This window comes from Elgaria multicarinata, chromosome 7 (assembly GCF_023053635.1).
Source record: "Elgaria multicarinata webbii isolate HBS135686 ecotype San Diego chromosome 7, rElgMul1.1.pri, whole genome shotgun sequence".
NCBI lineage: Eukaryota > Metazoa > Chordata > Lepidosauria > Squamata > Anguidae > Elgaria > Elgaria multicarinata.
Window position 1 is genome coordinate 52,429,034 of NC_086177.1, and position 25,869 is coordinate 52,454,902.

Below are 25,869 nucleotides of genomic sequence, written 5' to 3' on the forward strand. Positions count from 1 at the left end.
AAGCTTCACCAGTTCACTGCTCGCCTTTAACTCTAGATCTCCTTTCATAATGGATGCCAACTTCTGCCTCAATAATGATTATGGTAAAAGTTTGATAAATTTCTAAAGATTTTAAGATAAAGATTGCAGTCTACCTGTAGTTGTTTATACCTTTGGGCTGTGTTTATAAGAGAATGATTTATAGAAGAATGTTGTAGGGATTAACAGCACTACAATTTGCAAGCGAATCCTGTCCTGAATGCTTATTTTCAGGAATTATGAAGTACATGTTTCACTGAATAGCAGCTCTTGAATAATACACAATTATGACCTTTTAAAAAAATGGATATAAGCCTGGAACACAGAAGAACAGTAATTGGTTCTCAAATATTTCTAAACCCATCACATGATTTTAAGGATGCTTTCTCATGTACCTTAAGGGCACCTGTGTAATTGTGGCCTGTTTCTAGTATACAATAGAGACACTTAAAAATATGGTGGCAAAACACAAGAACCCAGTAAGGAAGCAAGTCAAAAGCAGTTCTGTTTTCCGACTCAATTTCTAGGTCCCAACATCAAGATATTGCTGAGGGTAGGGCGTTGAACTTGCAGGTTATTTCAGAACAAATCCAGCTCCACTTGATAACCTGCAAACGTCTTTACTATACAATTTAGATAAGCTCCATTTAATAGCACATATAATGCTTGGTTTTCTGATTTTAGGTAACTGTGAACTTGGTTGATCCAGTTGAGTGCAGGTGGAGGGACATGTGCTTATCCTCCTAAATATGCAGAGGTTGCTGGATACCAAACATTACCTGGGGGATACTTCAGCCTTAGGCTTCGAAGTCCAGGGCTTCTTTCCCTGCCCCACCAAATTAATTCCAGCTCCTGGCGGCTTACTTACCAAACCCCACAGTTGGCTATGTTCCCAGTTTCTTCCAACTGGAGCAATCAGCATCTTCAGCCTAAATAGGTGCTGTCATAACAGCCATCAACTGCTTGGCTAGGCAGGAGCCATGAGTGGGAGGTGAGGGCAAGATAGGGCTGGACTCAGGCCTATTTAGGCTTCAGAAGCCAAACTTTATCCACTCTCTTGGCTTCCATGCTACACCAGGGAAGAGCCAGCTGGAGTTAAATGGGCATTTTTATTTGGATACTGTCTACTTGCTTCCCTCCCTTCCCCAAAACTTCAGGAGTGAGTAGTGAAATCCCTCTCCTTGGACAGTTTCACAGAGATCATATGTGCAATAACCACGCAGTGGTTATTAACCATTAACCATCTTGACATTTTACTGGCTTTTTAGTTTCAGTTCTTAAACTGATTCATTTTGCTTTGCTGTTTAGCACATAATGCATTTTCCTGTTTAATTCTGGTAAATTCCCAAATGTGGCTACGGGCTGGGAGAGGATGTAACACACATACATAATGCAAAGCAATGTCTGTGTCTTCCTTTTGATCCAATTGACTGTCATTTAAATGTAGGTTTCTAAGTTTAAGTTATTGACCACTTACCTGTTTACATAATAACGACTAACACATTTAATAATCACTTTGATATACTCAGGGCCAAATTACACATTCTGCTAATTGCATAGGTGTAGCGGAGCCTGATATTTTTCTTTACTCCAGTGTAACTGGCACACAGTGCCGATTTGGACTGGGACCAGCATGTTCTATAGGGAAGGATTAAGTCTTCACCCTCACTCCTACCCATCTTTTATCCAGAAATTCTCACTCACACACACTTTTAAAAAGTTTTCATTGGAGTCAATGGAGTTTGGCCCTTATTAAATAGGCAATCCATTGCTAAATGAGTGGTGCATTTCAGGATTGAAGGAGTTCAGAAATTGCAACCCCATTATGAGCCAAGCCCAAATATCTTCCACAACCAGGCAGACCTTCCTGCCAGGACACACACACACCTTTAAAGAAAGCTTAGCCTATTGTCCTCCAGATGTTTTGGACTTCAGTCCCCACCAGTATGGCCAATGGTCAGAAATTCTGGGAGTTCTGATTTAAAACACCTCGAGGGCACCAGGTTGGCGAAGCCAATTGTAGACAAGGTCTGAACTTTCTGAAATTATACACAAGAGTCATAGATCATTTCTACACTAGGAAAAGTCGCACAACTTTACCAGGGCTTTTTGCTTCTGTTTCATCACACGATCATGACATGCTGCCTTTACATGCCCTTCCCTTCCCCACCCCCCTTTCTCCCCCTTTATTTATTCTATATGTTTCATTCATACAGCAACAAGATGGCACTGTGGTCCACCTCATCTAATTGCATGTTTTCCTCTTTTCACGCTGAAACGGAAAATGGGTCTTTTTGTTACTAGTTTGTTTCTGTTTCAAATTAAGCCGAGAAAATCCTTGCAAAGTACGAGAGAGGCGCTGAGGTTGATGGTATCATGTAAAAGACCCGTAAACCTCCACAAGTGGTTGATCACGAGGGTGTAAGAAATCACTCATTTAGAGGAGTGTATCATTTCTAATGTCTCCTGACCCAATTCACTGCAAACTCGAGAATATTCAGGCTTTAATGATGGAGCCTATAATGGCTTTCCTGTCTGCCCCCTCTGCTACTTGTACTTTCCCTTTGCAAGGATATATTTGCTTGGTAAGGGGTGGGTACTGTTAGGTATAGCCGAAGGGGGGGGGGATTTCTCCTGGCAAGACTTTCCTACAGTTCTCAGGGAATGTTCAGAAAACCTAAGGTAATTACAAAGCCAGCTGGAGGGCCTGGCTCATCACTAAATAGGAATCATATAAATTTGTCTGGATTTAAAAAGAAAAGGGGGGAAAAGATTATACAGAACAGTTTGCTTTTATGGCTCAACCTAACACTGGAGACCTAAGACCTCATTAACATTTGTAGTAGCAATGTAACATTCATCATGTGGAAGCCCCATTTGGAAATTCCTATCATGTGTTCATTTCTCCCTACCCTAGTGTTAAGTTTTTGGCAGCAAGTCTAGTCAATAGAAGGGAGCAAATTTATTTTGAAATAATCAAAGATACAATGTAAACTGAGAATCCTCCACATATATCTGAGCTGTAGATTATGAGACTAGCGTGCTACCATGGAGTGGGTCATCATTCCCAAGCTGTCATCCTACTGTAAAGGATTAGATTTTAGGTTGGTTGAATATTTGCATATAACCCCAGGAATTTTTAATATATGTGTTATTTTTGTAACATAAGGATTTCCTTCCCAAGTTCATTTTCCAGTTTAAAGTGCCTGGGAAGTTTGAGCACATGTTGAAAATGTTGGTTTAATAAAGAGTAAAAGAAATTAAAATTCCTCAGTTTTATCAGTACTGAATATTTTTTGTCTAGTAAATAGTTGCATCCTAGCAATCACATTTTACATTTTAATTGTAAGATTTGGTGCTGGATTTTTGTTTGTTTGCAGAAAAGCAGATTAATTTTATATTGAAGAATAATCAGACCAGCTAGAGCTGAGTGTAAACCTTTTGGGAGAATTAGCAGTTTAATCTGATTCACCTTTATGCTTACATCCCATAAAATAGTACGGCATGCTCACATAATGGTGTGATATTGCAAATAACTGCCATTCAAAAGGATATACAAGAAGTTCTATTTTTCTGAGATATTCTTTTTCAGAAGGTACTATCATCTATAACACCAGCAAACTGCTCTTTAACTGCCAAGAAAGCTTTTATCCCCAACTAAATAGAGTATTCCTTCAACTTTCTCATTAGGAATCACAGTATCACTATTTACTTCTGAAAATATCAATATTATCGTCAGGGGCCACAGCCCAGGAAGACACCAGCACACACTTTTAAGCAGCTACTGAGCACACTGGCCCTTTCTACATCTAAGGATTATCCCAGGAAAAGGGAGGGATCATCCCTGCCTGCTCCCGGGATCCACTGTGACATTTGCATGCACAGGGATGATCCTGGGATGATCCCTGGAAAAAAGGCAGGTGTAGAAACGGCTACTGTACCTTAAACTCATCCCAGTTTAGTCAATTGCTACAGCTATTGCTTGTCAGCTAACATATGCATTCATTTGTATGATTATTGCCAACCCTTCTCAAGTCCTCCAGGGAGGTCATAAGACATTAGAAGCATGTTTTAGAAATATAAAATATGCAAGGATGATATGTGTTTGCCTAAAACAGTAGGATTGTGGGAGACAAACACGTATCTCTGTTAGACTCCAAACCAGCATAGAAAAATGATAAATTGATGCTGGAGGGATTGAGCACCTCCAAAAAATGATTATAATAAAATATTGCCATCTAGTGGTAACATCTTGTCTCTAACCCTGAAAAATTCAGAATACGAACTCTTTGCCTATTAGCAACAGTGGAGATATATTACTAGAGTTTTGCTAATTATATATTGATCATAGATAAAACAAAAAAGCCAAATGCAGTTTGATGAGAATGGGGAATTACTACTTCAACAAATATTGTTATGACCTAGCTAGCTATTAAAGGCATTGTTATAAAACTGCTACCAAAAAAAATGAAAGCACATTTATCATTTAGGCTTAAATGAATTTATCTCATTTAAGCCCAAATTCTCTCAAAATTTAGGGTACAATGCTACACAAAAGAGGTTAAGAATTCTGATCACCAATTAGGTTAGAGTAGAAAATATAACTGTACTGAAGGATTCCATATCTGTCTACTTTCCAGTGGGAAAAACAGAAAAGGCTCTTCTAATAGGCATTCTGGTACAGTGTAAAAGGGAATCACAGTAATTTCTCCAATATGCAACCAACTCCTACCAACTTTTTCAGGCTTCAATAAAGATACACAAACATGGTCAATTAGGAACATTTCCAATAATTCTAAAAAACAAAGCAAAAAACAGCTAATCAACAGCACTTTCTATTATGTAACTTTCAAATTAAGAGAACCCAATGTAGCTCTTGGCAATACTAATGCAGTACTTGGCAGGACTAACACAGACATATTGATGTCTTCTCAACATTTCAATCAAAGAAGACAATACAAAAATTAAAGTAACATTAAGATATAATATAGTACTTGATTTTATCTAAAGAAGACTGTCCTGAAAGCCAAAAGCCAACCTCAGAACTGGTCTCTATACATCCATTAATACTTTTCAGAAGCCACTTTGCAAACCCTTGGAAGGCTCTATGCTTATGTCTTCCAAGACAGTATGTTCAACACATACACACACACACACACCCTCTACCTGTCTCTCAAGTCAAATGGTTCATTACAACAGGCAACGGAAGGAATGTTTAAATGGAAGCAATTTTTGCCATTGAAAAGTAGAAACGGTTTGCTATTTTTATAACTTGGGTACAGTAAAATAAAGCCAAGTCAAGAAACAGTTGACAATTTTGTTAATTTCATTGCTACAATGTGTAGGTGGAGTGGTGGGTTGTTGATTCATACAAATCAAACTGACTATGACCAAGAGACCCAAGAATCTATCAGCCATGATCTATCCTGTATCAGTTCCTCACTTCTTCTGTACATCACCGTGAGAGGCATAGCTCTAAAAAGGGGCTCAAAAATAGTTTGAATAAATTAAATGATGGGAACCAAAGAATAGCCCCAGCATGACATCGATCTCCCTGCTCAGAAATTGTGTTGGCAAGTTTAAGAACAATGTGAAAATAAAAGTGACATTTTTGACTAAAGATTTGGAAATATTTAAGAGGCAAATGGCTGAAAATCCACACAAATCAATTGTTTGCTTTGTTAAATGAGCAAATAAGCATTTTCCAGTTTGCGTCATTCTTACAAGTGAACCACCCAGAGAGCTTCAGCTATTGGGTGGTATAATAATAAATAAATTGAAATTTGCAGAGCCCATTAACAGTGAGAGGCAAGAGGCATCAAAGCAGGATATTAAGGTAGCGGGAAGTGCAAAAGACAAAACTCAATTGAGTTCTCAGTCCAAACTGAAACAGACCAAAATACACCCATCCATCCTGTTACGGTCACCTCTCCTTATTCTTTCTCCCCCGCCTCCACTTTCAACATTGTCCCTACTGTAAAAATTTAGATTGTAAACTCTGCACATAAGCGACGTGTTTTTTGAAGTACCATGTATATTGATGTTAATACAATAGAAAACAAATCCTAACTATGAAAAAGACACACACTCCCACATTTTTGTGAGGTTGAACAGGCAGAGGTGCCCTTTATGTTACTGACAAGTAGATCTACCATCACCCACATACCGTCTGAATGTGTCAGCATTCAGACTTGCAGTATCTTTCAGAGCCAGATGTCAGTCGGCTTCCTTCTGTTACCCAAGGAACTTTAGGCACAAGCCACCTGCTGGTGGGTAAAACCAATCCTATGAGCTAAACGAAGCCATTTAGTGAACTCCAGTCTTTTAATTCCATATTTTTATTAAATGATTCAGGAAAAGCAAATAGAAAAAAAAATAAGCAGGTAATTTCTATCTACTCTTTTGCAGATGCAATTTCTAAATTAGTTTCAGTAATTTACAAGCAGCGTATCTTCAGCTGACTTGGAAATATCACAGGATTCTATAGAAAGAGATCAAAGGGATGACAAAAGCATTTAGAAAATCTCATTCTTTTTATCTCTGAAGATTCAAAAAAGGGCTGGGGGCGGGGAACCAATCAGGTGGAAGCCAGCTCTCCTGGGAATACCTGAGATTCATCACAAAGCACAAAGAATACCTGAGATTCATCACAAAGCCCATTAACATTTGGCAACATCCCGGTGAGGTGGTACAGAACCATTAATGGGGAACCATCTCATCTTGGGTATGCTAGATAGAATTTAGAGGAACCTCACCTTACATATTGTAGGAGCGGAGACAAATAGAGAATCTGTAGGCAAAGATCAGGTTCTCAAATGGACAAAAAGGTAGTAGTGGGCTCTTCGGTTACACTAATGAAGGGCAGAAAAGTATAGACATACGTTTGTAAAGAGAAACCGGGAAAGCATTGAGAGGACATATGATTGAGTGTGCTACAGGAAGCAAGTGCTCTTGCAAGTACTTACCCCCCTGGTTCTAGCACAATTGCTGCCATTCACCCCCTTCCTCATCTTCTTCTAACATGGATTTTCAGGCTGAACAAGTTCTTAATAGACCCTGATGTCTGCCACTGCGGGCAGATACATATTCTGACATTTTGGAGATGGCACCGCATGCATACAATTGAAAAGTGATGGGTAAAGTTGAATTTTAGATGCTATTAGCACACACAGAAAAGGTACATCGCACCAACCGTTCCAGAGAAACTCCATCCTTCAAGTGTTAAAACATTGAAGTGGTTGTTGGATTTAGGTGAGCGCAAATCCAAAAGCTTCAAGCAGAACAGCAGTTTTCAACTCAGCCAGGATATCTTCATTACACCTCATTAATAACTGCCTGGCTTCAGTCTAACATTGTTTCCGCAAAATCAAATCCAGCATGACTAGATTGTTCACATTACCCAGGATTCTTATTGTAAAATGATGAATACATATGCAATGATACCTCATACATCATAACCACACTAAGTACATTACTTCTGTTTATGAACAGGAGAGTATCCCTAGCACAGCAAGCAAAATGTTCATATGGTGGCCTGATCTGAAGCTTAAGACATGAACATATCACTCACTATACACCTATTTTAAATTTTACTAACTCCATGGCTAAGATTTCTGAAGTTCAGATCTTGTGCAAACACAATTGTAAAAGTAACTCGTACAATAGGGAAGTAACTGGTACAAAACAATATGTGCTTATATAGACCCCTTCTAGAAATAGTTCACTGATTTGGGAAAGGTATCTTGGCTATCTTAAACTTTTCCTGTGATCACCATAAACTAAAATATAGTGGTTATCTAGAGGAGTGGGGAATCAAATGGAAGGGTCACAATTCCCATCAAAGCCTATCTTGTGTCATGCTACTGGAAAACAACTATTACTCACTTGGTAGTTAAGTTCTGCTCTTATAGATACAAATCACGCCACTTGCAATAATAGACTGCCACCTAGTGTACCAATCCAGAATTTTTGCAACTGGGTACATCAAGGGTATGAGCAGTGGGATATCCATAGATAAAACACCTGACTTTTTAATTTATAAATTCACAAGATGTATTAGAGGTTGAAGAACTTTAGAATCAAGAGCAGACAAGCAAGGCCTCTCAATTCACTGAACAGGTGAGTATGTGAGAGCTCACACCCACTCCCCAACGTTATGTGCAGCTGAATTCTCCCAGCATGGCTAAGAGCAAAGGGAAGATCCTTAAGCAATAACAGTGATTTACAGGAAGTAATGATTTATCTGTGCACAGACACAAAACATCCCAAGCTAGAAGTAATTTCCTGCACTTACTAAACATGCTAACACAGACCTTTGCCAATCCGGTGCCCGCCAGATGTTTTTGGACTACAGCTCCTATCATCCCCAGACAGCATGGACAATAGCCATGAATACTGGGAGTTGTAATCCAGAACATCTGGTGGGTAAGGCTGACCTAACAGATTTAAAAATTGATGGGTCCAGTTTTATATACTTGATTGTTCAGACCATTTATTGGTTGTTATAAACAGAAATGTGAAGCTTTATCATAAACTACCTATTGTACACAATACAACTGCTATCAATGTGAAATTAGAAAAAGCTTCAATGGTACTATAGCACCTTTGCCAAGTTCCAAGTTAATTTATTTTTATCACTCATAACATCCATTTATTAGGCAGTTTGAGGCTGCCACCATGTACTGGTCCAGAGCTTTTGCACTTGGTGCACAGCAAGAATTTGGGTACTGAGATATCCACCTTGAAACTTGTTTTAAATCCCATTTTACCAGAGGCTTCCCATTTGAACTGATTAAATAGGGTATGGGCAATTCTACTTTATACTGAGAAACAGAAGGATTTTTTTTTATTCTAAACTTTCATTAATCAGCTTCTTTTAGGAATCCTAGATAATCTGAAATTCAAATTGTTCTCTATCATAATTTGTTTGTGTAAGGACTGTAGTGTCTACGACAACTTACAAACTCTACATGTAAGGCTTTTGCATTTGTTAGGAGCAAGTAATTCATAATATACAGAAAATCTAATGCTGGGGACTGATGGCTCTCCCACAAATGTTGAAGTATTAATTCGTTTTAGTAATGGGGACAAACTTTCCTCACGTTTATGTACACAAGCAAGCAGGCAAAGTTCTAACCATTTCAGGAACAGACAATTTAATCCATATTACATAATTTCACTGAATACAGTTGATATCATCCAAAATCACTCCTGAGAGCAAAATAGTTTAGCATTACATTTTATATACAGTTATGAAAGGATTATTAGAAACCAGAAGCGCATCCATATAAGCAGGAGCACTTCAATGTACGTATACTGGTTATGACGCCCAAATGCACCTTGACTAATTCAATAATATTTATCTTTGAAATTTATCCCCTACTAAATGGACCAAACCGGGCCTCATGACCTAATTCTCTACTTATGATCATCCGACTGTTGGCTTTGCAGCTTCCTTATTTTTGTGGCATGGGATCATGCCCACATCTGGATATTTCCCAATACCAAGCTTCTAAGATCAGTCCGCCTTTGATAAATGCTAAATTCTGTCTGTTCTCTAGCCCTAAAATAGGTAACCATTACTACAAGCTTTTGTATACAGTTTTAACAGTAAACAACATTATCTTTGAAGCTTCCCTCTTGCACATACAAATATCAAAATGTATCTAGAAGTTACAGCCTGTACATTAGTCTTTTCCCCCCTGTAATCTTCCAGTGATCAACTTCCTTTAAGGAATAAATGATTTCTTCTGACATACCATTTTTACACCACAGTATGAAGAGTCTTATTGATTTTAGAACCGATGAAGTGACAACCAAACTTGAGCATATTTCTTCCAGTCACCACAGTCAGAGGAGACTTGAATGCAGATACCGGAACACACAAAAAAGGAAATGTCTGTATTTGCATGCTTTTAAGTGAAACATCAAGCAGTGTTTGTTCATCGTCTTCTTTGCAAATTACAAGTTTTATAAAAGTTTACCATAGAGAGCAGTGACAGTACATGATGTAAGTACGTCTTCCATTAAAAAAGCACTAGAAATCAAAGGCAACCAAGATGATGTATTTTTTTCTAGAACATTTCTCAGCTACATAAGATCTAACACGCTTAGCTGCATCATATCCAAGAATATACAAAATTCTGCTTACAGGTATAAGCCTCCCAGAATGTCAGTTTTAAAATAATTCCCTATGATAGATAACAGATTAGAATCGCTGTATTGTGCTTCCAAAATTATCTACTTTATGACATAAAGACCAGAAATGGGGGGGACGGGGGACGGGACACCACGAGATTAAGTGCGGAAAAGCAGTTCAGACCCAATAAGATGGATTTTCTAGAATACAGAAGGTATGCATAGCTGATGGGCAACTGTGCCAAGACATTTGCTGGACGAAGTTTTATTTTCCTGTCACAAAGCTAAATGATCGAAGTCTGCTCAGCCAGTACCAACTTAGGAGATATTTGGAAATATAACAGAAAATGTAATTTCTAGGGAACACTTGGGACTAATACATCTTAACAAAAAGTTATTAATTGTAAAGGAATTTCTGAGGTCTCCGGAAAGATAAGTGGACGTCAGTGTTGCAAATGAAATACCAGTAAAGTCAAACAGTTTTTTAAAAGACACATTTAAAGTATCTCTTTAACTAGTCCCATGTCCCAAAACAAATCTAGTTCTGAACTTTCGTTTTGCTAAAAAGCCAGAAATCTTTGCTGCTACTGTTAAATAATATGGAAATGGCTATGTTTCTTTTGAAGCTTCAGTGGCACCAGCCCAAGGCACAGCTAGTGAACTGAGCAATATTCATCTGTGACAAGATGGTTATGTATAAAACATGTTGGAAAACCTTTCTAAAATAACAATTCACAGAAACAAGCTACCCAGGCTGTTAACAGTTTTATTATTTTGTATGTTAAATACCATGGGACAGGGCTGTAAGGATGAAAAACTTTTTCAACAACTGCCTCACAAGGGATAAGAAATTCTGCCATGATATCAGCAAAATAAGGTAAAGGCAAAAATTTACACACTAATAGGAACCATTTCCCCACAGAATGCTTCATCATATTTCCAAACAAGTGGGATTAGCATTCTAATAATCATTTTCCAAGAGGCAAGAGCAACAGATAATTTTTTGAAGGATTATTAAAATAACATTTACAAGACTTTGAACATTTTTTTTAACTCTTATTAAAACCACAGAAAGAAAGAACAATTCTTTATTTATGACTTTTCATAAAGGACTGAATGTGCAACTGACACCTGCTATTGATGAATTAATATACAATTTTGTCCAGCAGCCGAACAGTTTGTCTTTTTGTGTGTGTTGTCTAACCGTGCAAGATCATTAGAGGCAAAGCCTGTATGATGCTGTACACAAAAATGGTCACTTGGGCCATACTACCAATGAAGTGGTAGGTAAATACATTTTTTTTCTGGCCAAGAAAAAAAAAAGGAAGCTGCAATCTGCATGCTTCTCTCTCTTTCTCCCTCTCTACAAGATGAATTTCCCTAAAAAGAATCCAATGAAAATGGCTGCAATTACAACAAGAAGTGAGGGAAGAGGATTGGAGCCATTATCTCGGAGGGCCAAGCCTGATGGTCCAGGTTTATCCGAGTGCGCCACCTTTCTCAGCCTCAAACCTTCATCCTGAAAACACATGGAAGACATTCATCAATGGAAAACTCAGCAGAAGAGATCAGATCAGATCTGAATTCCACCACAACGTTTAAACATTTCTGAGAAGCGTTTAGATGAAATCATATTAGGAATCATAAATGAATCATAAATCATATTAGGAATGTGTACTATTTGCCTTTAAAAAATGCCAAAATTAACATAAAAGAAACTGTACCATGTATGTATATTAGCAAGAATGCCATAAAATATTAATCCAAACTATAAAATACAAAATCAAGAACCTTCCTTTAGACACTAAAATACTTTCTATTATGGTTCACTTACAAAAAATAGGAAACAAGAGGCCGAACTATTTAAAATGTTCAATTGTCCATGGTGATTGTCCGTGGCACACAACTACTTAATTTAGCTTCAGGATTACAAACTGGACAGTGGAACATAAGAAGAGTCGTGCTGGATCAGACCAAGGGTTCATCTAGTCCAGCATTCTCTTCACACAGTGGCCAACCGTCAACCAGGAACCCACAAACAGGACACAAGTGCAACAGGACCCTCCCACCCATGTTCCCCAGCACCTCTTGTACGTAGGCTTACTGTTTCTGATACTGGAGGTAGCACACAGCTATCAAGACTAGTAGCCATTGATAGCCTTCTCTAGGAATTTATCTAACCCCGTTTTAAAGCAATCCAAATTGATGGCCATCTCTACATCTTGTGGTAGCGAATTCCATAGTTTAACCATGTGCTGTGTGAAGAAGTACTTCCTTTTATCTGTCCTGAATCTCCCACTGAACAGCTATAGCATGACCTTGGGTTCTAGTATTGTGAGAGGGGGAGAAAAATGTCTCCACATCCACATTCTCCACACCATGTCTCCCCTTACCCTCCTTTTTTCCAACATAGAACTTTCTAGACTTTTGAAAACAAAATTAGCATGGCTCTGTAGTGTTCAAAAAGGGAACTTAAAGTCAAACAAAGCCTATACTGGATCCAGAGAAGTGCCAGTGAAGGGGAATGGCAAGATGTGACTTTCCCATCTCCTCCTCGATCCTCCCAGAGTGCAGGACACGGAATAACGGGCTCAAGTTAAAGGAAGCCAGATTCCGGCTGGACATCAGGAAAAACTTCCTGACTGTTAGAGCAGTGCGACAATGGAATCAGCTACCTAGGGAGGTTGTGGGCTCTCCCACACTAGAGGCCTTCAAGAGGCAGCTGGACAACCATCTGTCAGGGATGCTTTAGGGTGGGTTCCTGCATTGAGCAGGGGGTTGGACTCGATGGCCTTGTAGGCCCCTTCCAACTCTGCTATTCTATGATTCTATGATTCTATGATCCTCCTTCCCTAGTCTAATGTTATCCAGAAGATTTGGAGTCAAATTCCATAGATCCTGACCTTTGCCCATGGTTGCTGATGGAAGTTGTAGTCAGAAACATTTGAAGGGCATCAAGTTTGGGAAAGCTGAAGTTTGATTTATCAGACTAAGATCATTACAACTGAAAAGGGCCATTTTCTTTCAGAGCTGATTGCAACTAGTGCCTGTTCCAGGGAAACATAAGAGTTTATGTGATCGCTGTATGAGATGTAAGCAGAAAATGACATGCAGTAGTTATTTAGTAATTATCCCATCAAATAGGATTGCAGTGGTGCGGCTTGGATTCAGGGGGGCCTGGACAAGATGCCCTGCAGGGGGAGAGGGAGGGAGCCCTGCCCCTCCCTGCTTTTACTAACCAATCGGCCTCCATTGTCCAACTTTATCCACCTCCTCCACTGCTCTGGTCACTCATCACTTTCCTCCCCTCTCCAAATTAACAGGCAGTGTTGGGAAACAGGGGGAGGGGGAGGCTTCTTCTTTTAAAAAAATGGTTGCTTGTCTGAATCAAAAAACAGGGGCATGTGGCTGGTGGAGCTGACTGTGAAGAAGCATCATTGTACCGTGTCCCTGCCTCTCTACAACTATTTTGTTTTGTTATTTTAAAGTAAAAGACCAAAAAAAGACATAAAACAAGCTGCCTGATAAAAGAGGGGTGGGGGGAGAGCAAAAGCCAGGGCCACCCTGGTCACATGGTGCTCTTCTCCCACTTTACCAGACAACGTTGGAAGGAGTTCCTTTTTGGAGTTTTCAAAAATCAGTTGTGCTGGAGCCGACGTTTGACTAAATGGCCCATCTACAGCTGCCCAAGTGACTGTTCTTTGAAAAGAAGAAAAAGGAACCTTGTCTTGTCCCAACCCTTCCCACCTGGTAAGCTTGGGGTAGCATGAATGGAAGGAAACTCATTCAACGGGCTTTTCTATTCCCTCCACCACTCCTGCATCCTCCGAAAAACCTCTCTAGAGGTTCAGCAGATACTCCTGTACAGTGAAGAAATTGGGGGGGGGGGTGTAAGGAGGCTGGAGGGCTTGCTCAAAATAGAGCAGAGGTATCTTGAGCAAGTGGAGTCCTGCCTGTGGTTTGTAACAATTTATGGGATGCGCAAGCCTTCCAAACCAGAACCAGTTTGCCAGTTCAGATGTAACAGGACTGTGGTTTTCACGAAACTGTGAAAGCAGAAATAACTAATTAAAGCAAATGGCAGAAAAGGAAGGGAACATGAGAGCATATGTAACACCAAACCATGATTTAACTGGCATTAAATGTGAACTGACCAACATTTCTAAAATGTCTCGGCTGTATTTCAAAAGTGGTGACGATTTTTTTAAAAAAAATAATCTCTATTTTTCACAGGAATTCTTTAGGAAAGATTAATAGTTCAAACCAATGTATGTGATATTATTTTATTTCTATCGAAAGGCAGTATCCAATACTGTCGCAGCACTAGCGTAATGTTAGGCAAAGGGAACTTGCTGTTGAATGCAAGTGGCGAACAGTGCTGCAAAACTTTTTGTCTTCAGCTAGCAAGTACTAATAACACTGCACTAACGTTGGCTTACGCTCACACAACATCACTTGCGCTAGCGCTGTGACAGCTTTGGATACCGTCCCATGTGTGTGTTAAAAAAAAATGTAAATTAAAAGTTTACATTTCTTACATAGAAAAATTAGTCAAATTAAACATATCCTGAGCAGGAAATTTGCCACGGTTTTGCCAAATCCAGGTGTTTTAATTCTTGGAAGAAAAAAAAATGAGATGGGTTGCATAATGTGGGTACTATGATAAATAGCTCAGTTTAAGCATTTTTTAAAAAAATGGGGTTGACGAACACTTCTGCAAACAAAGTCCCATTTTACTCTTCAAGAGTAACTCATCTTTTATCCCAATGACATGAAACTTACTCTCAGGTGTCTATTTTCCTCTGATAGTTTCATCACATCCGTCTGAAGTCTTTTGCATTCTTCCATTAGCTTCCTTGTTTCGGTATCATTAAGCGCAACACTATGTGGTTTGGGCATTGGACCATCTTGTTTAGCTGTATTCAGTATTGGAGCAGATTTGCTTGCATCTAAGTCATTCTACAAATATTGGAAAAAAAGAGTTTTCAAAAATATGATTCTTTAATCGAAGCTAGTATTGAGCATTTTTCAATGTTACTGCCACTTGAATAAAGAAAATAGGTTAGCTTCCAAGGTGACAAATCTGAAAGCAGAGAATAGCCAAGTGTTAAAGAGAGATCATTGTTGAAGATATGCTAGAACTCTTTTAAAGTCAATGGGTTACGAACAGAAAAACAATATTTTGCAACCATCTTCTAGTGTATTCTAAGATGGGAAAATTCTTTAGAGAAGCAATCATTTTAGCCCAGTAGGTAAAACGGATATAATCTTGCCCAATGCATACGATGTTCTGGGTCGCCTTATCATGGCTGGGAGATTAGGAATGTCCCTAAGCTTCCACACTCTACCCTCACTGGTCTGTAACTATGTTTATTAACTGTGAGTTAGAGCTGGTCATGGTTAGCCTTAACATCAGTGCAGATAAAATGCTATGCTATGGATAGCTCTGAAAGTGGTGGGGTTGGAGAATAAGAACATAGATTGGGATGGAGGGGAGTTAAGACATCGGGAATTATACATCTACACCAGGCAACTATGAATTTTTTGTGTCTATCACTAAACAAAGAGGCCAATCTCTAATACATTTCAAGAAAATTTAAATATTTAAGAGCAGATTTGTACCAGATTTTATTATCATACATATAGGACAGGCATGACTACAGCAACGGTTTAAAAACAACAGGGTATATTCTCTGGATGTGGCATATACAAGGCTGAATTAAGCACAAAGTTGAATTACTTAAAATTCTCAACTTCTTTTTAAAAGAGCGTAATGTATAAAGTTTATTGCATAGAGTGAGAAGCACAGGGTCTGTGTGTGCACCCACAAAGCTTATTTATATCTCACCCTTATTGGGCCACGCTATTATTGTCCAAGCCAAGCCAATGACACCTTTGGCTTTGATTCCAGTTGCCAGGGAGGGTTTAAGACTCCTGTTCCTCCCCACAGCTTCTGCTGCCTCAATGACCCTTCTTGCCCCTTCCAACTGATGTTTTTCACTTCCTTCCACTATCATGAATCTCAGTATTAGCAACAGTCCAAATTCTGCACAAATGAGGCAAAATCTGGGTGCAGAACACAGTGTTACAAAATAGAACAAACTTAAGACTGAAGCTATTCTAATCATAATATTATATTCTAAGTTTAGCCTAATTTGAAGTCTTCTTAGATAACTACAGTTGATTTAATGAACCACTGAGGTACTAAAAGAGTCTTGGGGCTTTCAGCTCCCTGAAACAAACCTGATTCGTCTTGTGTTTGACCTCACTGCCTGGCTCCAGCATGTCAATCTTCTGGCTATAATTTGCAGATAACTGAAGAATGTTGTTCTTGGCTGGAGTTATGTATACAGGTCCTGATGAAGGTAAAGTCTGAGGTGGCAGTTGAGACATGCCCTCAGCATTCAGCAGATCTCTCATTGCAAGACTTAGGAGAGTGACTAAACCAACGGCTAAAGCATTAGGTTCTGCAACCCCACTCTGCTACTTAGAAAAACATAAGGGTTATGCACAAGCAGTCAAGCAAGAGCTTACAAAGCACTGGAAAACGCACACACACAAAAAAGCTGGCTTCAGACACTTGGTTTTTATTGACTAAGGCTGTAGTCCTAAACAAACTTAGTCAAAAGTAAACCCCACTAAAGACAATGGTACTTACCTCTGAATAAACAGGCACAGAATTGTGTGACAAGACAAGATTATCTTAGAATTATTAGCAGCAGAACTTTCAACAGAAAAAAAAATGCAAGCAGAATTCTGGCAGTCCCAGACTGGGTTCAGACATGATAACCAATGGTGGTTTAAATTGTCGATGGTTGGCTATTTAACCCATCATGGGTTATCGTGTTGTCTGGAGGGAGTTTTTTAACGAACGTTTGGTTATTTGGCCAAAATAACCAACACAAATAACCAATGCTGTGCAGAGTTGTCTATTTGAACTACCATCAGTTATTGTGTTGTGTGGAGGGCACCGTGGGTTATTTCCTTGACTGCCGTTGGTTATTTCCTTGACTGCCGTTGGTTATTTCGTCAGCCATAGAGACACAAAGCAAGAGCCATCAAATCAGTGGCTGCCTCTCTAGTCCAGCTGCCAGGATAGATTTTTGGCTGATGAGATACTAGCGGGAGGACTGAGGGGGGAGAGGAGGACAGGGGATGAGTGAGTCAACTCAGCGTGTACTAATAGTCAACTCAATGTTGATCCTAATCTACACCATGGTTGATTATTATGTTGTATGGGGAGTACCCCCTAAACAACTGTTGAGTTGATTATTACCCCACCATTGACTATCGTGTTGTCTGAATGTAGCCCCAGTCTCCTCTAGGAGACTAAACTGAGGCCCAAGATTCCAATTCTTTTGAATAGTAAAACTACACATTTTTGGCTTGAACCACCTTTCTTCTGAATGTCCCCTCACATGGTCAGATATAGTATTTAGCATAGCAAGGGGTAAACTGGCACACACACACACACACACACACACACACCTGATCTATCTGACAAGTTAAATACCAGATCTTGTGACAATTGGGCTATAGCCTTTTCATTCTGAGTACTTTGGTATACAGGACAGTGAAACCATTACACTACATGGGAGTGGACAGTTTGTTCAGTGCTAAGAATTACTCTAAGAGTTTAAGCTACATTTGAGTGTGGAAGATATTATTCCACAGCTGGTGGATAAACTACATGTACTTGGTAATTTATCACATGGTCTCGTTTACAAGTTACATTTGTGACATTTAAACTTCATTCTTTCTTTTTAAACCTCAACTAACTGCAAACAAAATAATAATGTACTCCCTCTTACTTGGAATTATTTCTTATCATCAGAGATTTTTAGGATGCTGACTGGATACAATACAAAACTTCACATGTGTGATAAAATACATGAAGCCTATGAAATATACTAACAGTGGTGGCAAAACAGTGATCCTAATCAGGATCACTGGGGTTGGGGTGGGCAGGAAAGCTTTAGCCTTCCCCCTGTGATGCCATCCCATAAGTATGTATGCATGTGTTTATATGTGCACACATATGGACTCCCAACCCACCACCTAGCACCACGTGCGGCCCTTAGGGCAAAAAACATTGACCACCCTGATTTCAGCATTTCCTTGGTACAACTTCTGAGATGTAATACATAGATAACTCTCAAGAGGCAAAAACATTTAAAGCTCTCCAAATTTCTTATTATATAGAACTAGAAACCATGAGAAGTTAAGGTCATTGTCACCATGGCAGGATCTACACTACTGCTTTACAACAGTTTATAACAGTACTGACAACTGTTAGGGCCCAATGACAAACTACATATACCATTTTCAAACTGCTTTTAAAGTGTCATATCCTGCTTGGTGTAGATCTGGCCCTTGTTTAGTATTACCATCACATATAAGAATTCCTCTCTGCAATTTCAAGGTTACACTTTTTAGAAATGGGATTCCTAAAGTGGGCTCATGGTTCATAAAGAAGTATTACTGTAGCCAATATCTAAAAGTTGCTTAATAAGATTGATTGATTAATTAATTGAATAACCTAACAGCTCAATTCACTGTTTTATCACTCCTAGTTTCTACAAAATAATTCTAATTCTAATACAAAGATGTCAGAACTACTTCAGAACTTCACAAACCATCAACAACTTCACAAACCATCAACTAGCAACAACTTGGATGATTGGGGTGGCAGGCAGGAAAAGAGGAAGACTTACAGAATACTGAAGGGAAACAGATTGTACAGGCAGAAGAACAAGGATCTAAGAGAAATGGGCAGGCACTGTGAATTACGGGCAGAACATCATTATGCTGTTCCTGGAAGCCACCCATATTTTGACTGTACATTTAAAAGTCTATCAATCATGAAAATTAGAACCGTTTTTTTAAAAAATATTAACATTCTTGGATCTTTAGGATTTCACAGGGTTTAGGGGATTCTTCTTTAGACATAGGAGAACTGTGCTTCACAACACGACCCTGGCCATACAGATTTCTAGACATGCCAACTACAGTTCTAGTAATAGCAGGAACTGCGCTGTTGCTTGGCCTGGCATGAAATAGTGTTGCATCTTTACAAAAGGTTTTCAAGAATAAGCACACCATGTCTGTATAGCAGGTGAAGGTAACAGCCAACCTAAAAGGGCAGAGGATATAGATACATATAGTCCATGCCTCCTTTTTTCACAGGTCCCACACTCGTTCTTAACTAAAACACGGGAATAAGCAGCTCAGGAAGCGCCTATGAAAAAAATGCCTTTCAACTCATGCTCCAACTTCTTTCATACTGTTCAAATGCTATCATACTTAGTAATAACATGGAGGATTTCCTTTAAGCCATCATGGATGAAAACTTACTTCATGCTCAATTGCCATACTTTTTATTCCCCCAGAAGTGCTACTCTTCCGAAAGGATTGTATGCAATCACACCAGCAAGCCTTCACATTTTGCTAACCCATCTGCTGTCATGCTACCACTTCTTTGCACCTCTTTGAGACCCTGCTCCCTTCACAACTTACTGACTTGCACTCACTGTGCAAGCAATGCTGGCTTCACAAGTTGGCTCCAAGGGTACTTTCACTTTGACAAAATTAGCTGGGGACATTGATCCAGAAGTAATTTGATGGAGAGGTTACAAAAATACGACATGTATATGTTAAAAAGAAAAGTAAAATTACAAAGCTCTTCAGTACAAAATTACATAAACTCTTCAGATCCAAATTAAAAAATCAAGGAAACAAGTTCTTAGCTTAAGAGATCTGGACACAGTTACCATTTTGAAGTGATTTCTATTTTTTTTTTTACTTACCAGCTTATCATTTTCATTAGGCATTTCAAATACACATCTCAATTTGGAGTCCATTAATTCCTCAGGTTTTGCATCCTTCCACTACGACAAAAGTAAAAATACAATAAAATTTAACTGCTTTACTTAGTATCTTCATAAGAACTTTTCTTAATATGCAAACTTTGGTTTATACACAGGTTAAGAACCAGCAAGGTGTAGCAGGTCAAGTGGTAGGTTTGGAAGTGGGAAATCTAGGTTCAACTCCTGCTCAGGATTCAATATGTAGCTCACTGTGTGTGCTCTCAGGCAAATCATTTACATGGTTTAAATATACATATTCTTCATATTAGGCAAAGATATGCACAAGCCTTGTGCCCATGTGCACTACCTCTTCCATCCTTGTCACTGAGTTATTGAAGCTGACCTGGTATAATTAATCATAGCTTCCCAGTACATCTGAACCAGGCGACTATGATTACCATGATCGGAACAAACTTGGATCTGAAACCACAAGTTTGAAGTTGATTTGATATCATGGTTTGTGCCAGTCCTGGTAACCACAGTCTCCTGATTCAGATAAAATAGGATAACCAAACCAGGAAGTCTTCAATCATGATACACTGAGAATGGAGAAGAGAAAAGGTGAGTAAATGGCTTGTGAATATTTCAGCTTAATACGTCAAGATACATATGTGTGAATCTAACTTTCAGCTTATCCTACAAAACAGGGTTATTCTGGTGGCATGGATACCAAATGCAAATTTAACATGCTATCTTCAAAGATAGTAGAAAATAACTTTACTTTACTTGTGAATTCTCTGGTTTCAACAGGGCTAACAGGAAAGAAATACGAGTAGCACATTCTTAGGAAGAATGGAATTCACTTTATTTTTTTAAAAAAAATAGAACCTCCAAAGTTGTACTAGGTCACAAAATGAGAATTAGAAGGAAAATACAATACCTGGTGGATTCTTACAATAGTATCAGGAGAAAAGAAATAGCAATGCAACAACTGTTGCCATATGGAGTGCTTCTGATCATTGTTCCTACTGCTCAATTGCATGCCCCCTCCTTGGATTTCCTTTATTTTAAGTCAGTCAGAATTCTATGCCCACTGAACATGTTCTGTCCTCATTGGGATGTTTTGGGGTTTTCCCCTCCATTTTTTTTCTGGAGGAATAAATACACTTGTGCCCAATCCTTGCTACATTAAATCTTTATTTCTCCACTGATGTCTATGGGCAGCTCTCACATCCATCACAGGGGGCATTTAAAAATAGCCTCTCAGTATGAACCAGGAAATGACCTATCCAGATAATGAGTTGGTTCATTCTATACTTTTTAGATGTGTGTCACTCTTCCTCCCTTCTCCAGCCACTCCATTCCCCTCCCCTCCCCTCCCCTCCCCTCCCAACTAGTTGTCATGTTTTCCCTCTCAATCAATATCTCATGCTACTTAGTCCTTATGGGGCTGTTTTGGAGGATTCCGCACCCTCCTAGGGCTTTTCCTAAAGATTTTTGGGGGAATCTGCAAATCTTGGGGTTGTCCTAGGTCTGTTGGTGGGGTGCTTTTTTAACTACAGCTCCACAGGCATAGGAAGCTTTGAATTGGAAAGAGAGGGAACGTTAATTGACCAGTGACAGAAGATATGCATCACTTGGCAATACCACACAAAGGATGTAAATGCAAATGTCAGCTTTGAATAGATATTTCTTTTTGGACTTAGTATAACCGTCTTATTTTCTTACTACAAATTTGTCAGAAAAGACAGTACCAAAATAAACATCCTAACTGAGTCAGTAGCACCACACTGGGGCTCCATATGGTTGCTTTTCCTTCAAAATAAAAGTGGTAGTGTTAAACATACTTTAAAAAAAAAAAAGCATGAATAATTAGTTTGGTGTTTAGACTGAAGTGTATTGGTGGCTAGGTCAGGCCTATATAAACAGTTCAGGCCAGGCAGTAGTATAATGACTTTTTCTCTGTAGCAAAGGAAGCCAGCCTAATTCCCTTCTGCAATTTCAAAATGGAGTGTATGCTTTGAGAACTCGCTCAGACAAGACTCCACTCCAGACTCCGAGAATTGTGGGACATCATAAGATAAGTCTAAGCAGGCTAGTTCCAATAACCCAGAGGAAGAATTCAGCTTGTCAACCTACTAAAAAATTTAAATTTAAAACATTTGTTTACTTACCATTGCATCCATATCTGTAATGTTAGGTGGGGCAAAGATTGTCTGTACCATAAACTTGTGTTTACTCTTCTCATTTGGATCATAGTCAAAAGGCTGTAACATCACTGCATAACAGACAAAGAGTGAATTATACAGAGGCATGCAAGCTATTTTTCTTGTGTTTATTTAAACATGTTTGAAACCATTTAAACATATTGAAAACTCAGAATGAAAGAACCGTGTGATACTTTTGACAGTCAGGGGTATGTTTTTAGCAATAACTGAAACAGAGTCTCTTTTAATAATCGCGTTCTACCGTTTATTGCAAATTAGCTTTTCTATTTTCCCATAATGGTCTGAGCTCTATAATCGGATGTCAGTACTTAATTAACTTGCTGCAGACAGAAGCCGGAAGTATTGGGAAATAGTGGGCAAAGTGGACATAATTTGCTACAGGCTGATCTTACTGTCACCGCTCTGAGTTGCCTATACACGGCCCCTTCAAAGCAGCAAAGAGACAACCTTTGCAAGCATCCCAGATTGCACCTCCTTCAATTATGAACAATATGATCATCAATCAACAAAATGAACATTCCTCTTGCCCAAATGTTTGCAGCATATAATGTAAACAGATGAGATAATAACTTCAAAAGTGAAATGAGTGTGTGTGTGTGTGTGTGTGTGTGTGTGTGTGTGTGTGTCCATCCATCCCCTAACAAGGACAGCAAAATAAAGATCAGCCCACCCATGATGATAGGCCTAATTCTCTTGACATCCCAGAATGGGTGCCAGTATGTTGTAGAGATAATCCCCCCACAAGTAGCTTCTGTTGCACATTTCTGCCAGTTAGAACAGAACAGCAAAAAAGATAAAAGCAGATGTCATTTTATTCTATTTAGAGGAAAGGGGCACATATTTTCAAGAGGCATTCTATAAAACAGGGAACCTCATACTGCAACTGTTAATTTTATACCATTTTTGTTTTACATAATATGTTGTGTCACTCTAAATGGTTTGGATAAGCAACATATAAATGCTTAAAATAAATAAAAAATACATTAAAGAAATATATTATGAAGAAATTGAGTGCTCCCCTGTCTGGTTTTTTTTAAAAAAAAAAAAACCCTGAGTATTTCCGTGTAAAACACTGCCATATATGCCTCTCCATATCCCCGGATATTTTAAAGCTTAAGCGTTTTAGACTATCTTTGAAACTGAATTATCTTACCTTCCATAGACATTAGCTACTTTTGGACTCTATGCATATAGTCCCATACTACCCTCAATCCTGAGCCTCATGTTTAAACTAAAAGGAACTGCAGTCAAGATGAAGTGCCAGCTCATGTGGCATAAAGGCTCGATTCATTACTCCTATTCTCCAACACAGAAATGCCAGCCTAATTTTTATTACTATTAAACCAGACTATGCGGTTGGGGCATATGACTAATCCAAAATAAGGAGCAATCTCATCAAATATTTGCTTTTTTCAATTGATATTTAGCACACTATGGATATGAATATAGGCCAGACACACAATATCAATCAAGTATCATGAGGAACAAAATAAAATAGCTTTGTTAAAATATATTTAATACTCCAGAGTCTGCTAAAGTGGCCATAACTCTCAAACAACCTTGCCTTTTTTATACTACATCCCATATTTTCTGAAGACACTCTAAAGGACTGGATTGTACTATGTCGCCATTGCTATACTACAACTAACGTAAATTTCCAATAGGCCTTACTGGCACGACAGGTTTTCTGGGTGGAAACATTATTGGTGCTGCACTAGGTCAATTACATTAACACAATGTAATTTACATTAGTGGCAGTGTGGCACTGGACACTGCCCATGGAATACAAAAAATTAAATCCCTTCCTTCTGGCACTTACACACCACTCAGGGAAGCAAACAGCAATTAAAGCGAACTATAAAACAGAATACCTCTCCCAAGAAATCCAAAACATAATAAAAACAAATAAATATGTTACAAATACAAAAACACTCCTTCATCTAAGACAGGAAGGGAACGTCTGCCCCTTATTTGAATTGCAACTCCCATCAGCCTTCACCAGCATCACTAATGCTGAGGGATGATGGGAACTGCAGTCCAGTGTCATCTGGAGGGCCACACACTGCACATCTAAGATCAGAGATGGGTGATTACTGCAAGTCCTCTAAAACACGAACAATACTACCAAGCAATGTAACCCTATCCAGACCACGACTATGTCTGAAGCACAAAGTAATTGTGCATATATAACTCAGGCAGGTAAATTCAAAAACAAAGATATTGACAGACGTCTGTAGTAGCCAAACATAAGTTTCTGATCACCAGGATTCTTCTCCTCCTCCTCCAAGGGGCAAGGGTCTCATCTAGGACTTCACGCTGCACCTCTGAAATGCAGTATGAGGTATGATATCTCTCCAGCTCCAAAGGGTGAAGGAATTGTTCCTAAAACCATGATGCAATTTTAAGGCACTCAGCAGCAAAACAAGGCCACTTCCTCCTTGGAGCTGTGGAGGGGCAGATTCCAATCAGGGAGGAAGGACTGGAGTTAGTGGAATCCTAAAAAGATCTACCTGAGATCCCAGTGAACACTCACTGTGGAAAGCAGCACAGTAAGTACTACAAAAAAATGGCTGTTTATCGTTTCCGTTTTTAAAAATTGGGTTTGTGCGTTTTTAGACCTCTGCACTGCTGCTAGTTTTTATCTTGGGCAGGATCTACACTACTGCTTATAATGGTTTATAATGGTTATGACAACTGTTCAGGCCCAAGACACATTACATATACAGTTTTCATACCGTTTTCAAAGTGTTATATCCTGCTTGGTGTAGATCGGCCCTTGGTTACTACTTTGGTTTTAGTTTGTTTTATATTATTGTGTTCTATGGTTTTAAGCAGTGTCTTGTAAACTGCCCAGAAAGTGTCATTATAGAAATGTAGAAAATAATTAATTTTAAAAGGACCAGATTTTATAGGCTCATGAAATTATATTCTTTGGAACATATTCTCTTCATTAACTTCTGAAAATACAAATCTATCCAATTATTTAAAACAAAAAAACAAAATATTAAAGCAGTTGCAGTACATTTGTTAAAATAGCTGTGCACTGTCCCACATCTTTTCCCAGTACCAAGGAGAAAGAAAACACTAATTGCCCCACCTTGTGGTTTAGCAAGGAATATGTATTATGAAGTATAAGCCCAAATCTTTAAACGTTAAGAAATTTGAAGCAGCAGCAATGTGATAATGTGCTAATGTTTTTTCTTTGCAAAAGTGTACGATCCTGGAATGCTTTCTTCTTGTGAAACACCAAGTATTTCATTGGTGTTTTAACAAAGCAATCCTAATGGGGGGAATGGGTTTGGCGGAGATATCTGGCAGATCTACCACCAAAGCCCTGCTGGATCACTGCAGTCAAGGCAGACGTTGAGGGTTGCTTGTTCTTACCTTTCCCCATCTCTTTTTTCTTCTCTCTCTCCCATTGTGGTCAGTTCCGGGGCTGGCCTAGTTTAGGACCATTTGGCAGGCATCTCCGGGGGATGAGGGGGCTTAGGATTCTGATCATCCATAGACTCCTCTGACATACCCAGAACACATCTCATTTGGGGACGACTACCACCGGAGCACCAGAAATAGAACAGTGACAGGGGCAGAGATTTTTGCCTCCATGAGGAAACCTCTGTCAACAGACTGCTTTCTCCACCCACAAAGCGGGAGGTCTGGAGTATCCAATGGCTAGCAGG

General features: G+C 39.0%; 1 protein-coding gene across 2 annotated transcripts in view; it reads right to left on the bottom strand.

The window, feature by feature from the left end:
- Positions 1–10,905: 10,905 nt before the first annotated feature.
- VAPA (VAMP associated protein A) overlaps positions 10,906–25,869 on the bottom strand; it is a 31,947-nt gene continuing 16,983 nt past the window's right edge. Inside the window, exons 3-7 of one of the 2 annotated variants that reach the window (XM_063130566.1) lie at positions 22,136–22,239; positions 19,962–20,042; positions 16,399–16,527; positions 14,938–15,114; positions 10,906–11,674 (exon numbers count right to left, since the gene is read on the bottom strand). In XM_063130566.1, the coding sequence (XP_062986636.1) occupies positions 11,519–11,674; positions 14,938–15,114; positions 16,399–16,527; positions 19,962–20,042; positions 22,136–22,239 (647 nt within the window). In that variant the 3' untranslated portion in view covers positions 10,906–11,518. The remainder of the gene's footprint in view (positions 11,675–14,937; positions 15,115–16,398; positions 16,528–19,961; positions 20,043–22,135; positions 22,240–25,869) is intronic. The other variant, XM_063130565.1, reaches the window with a different exon arrangement.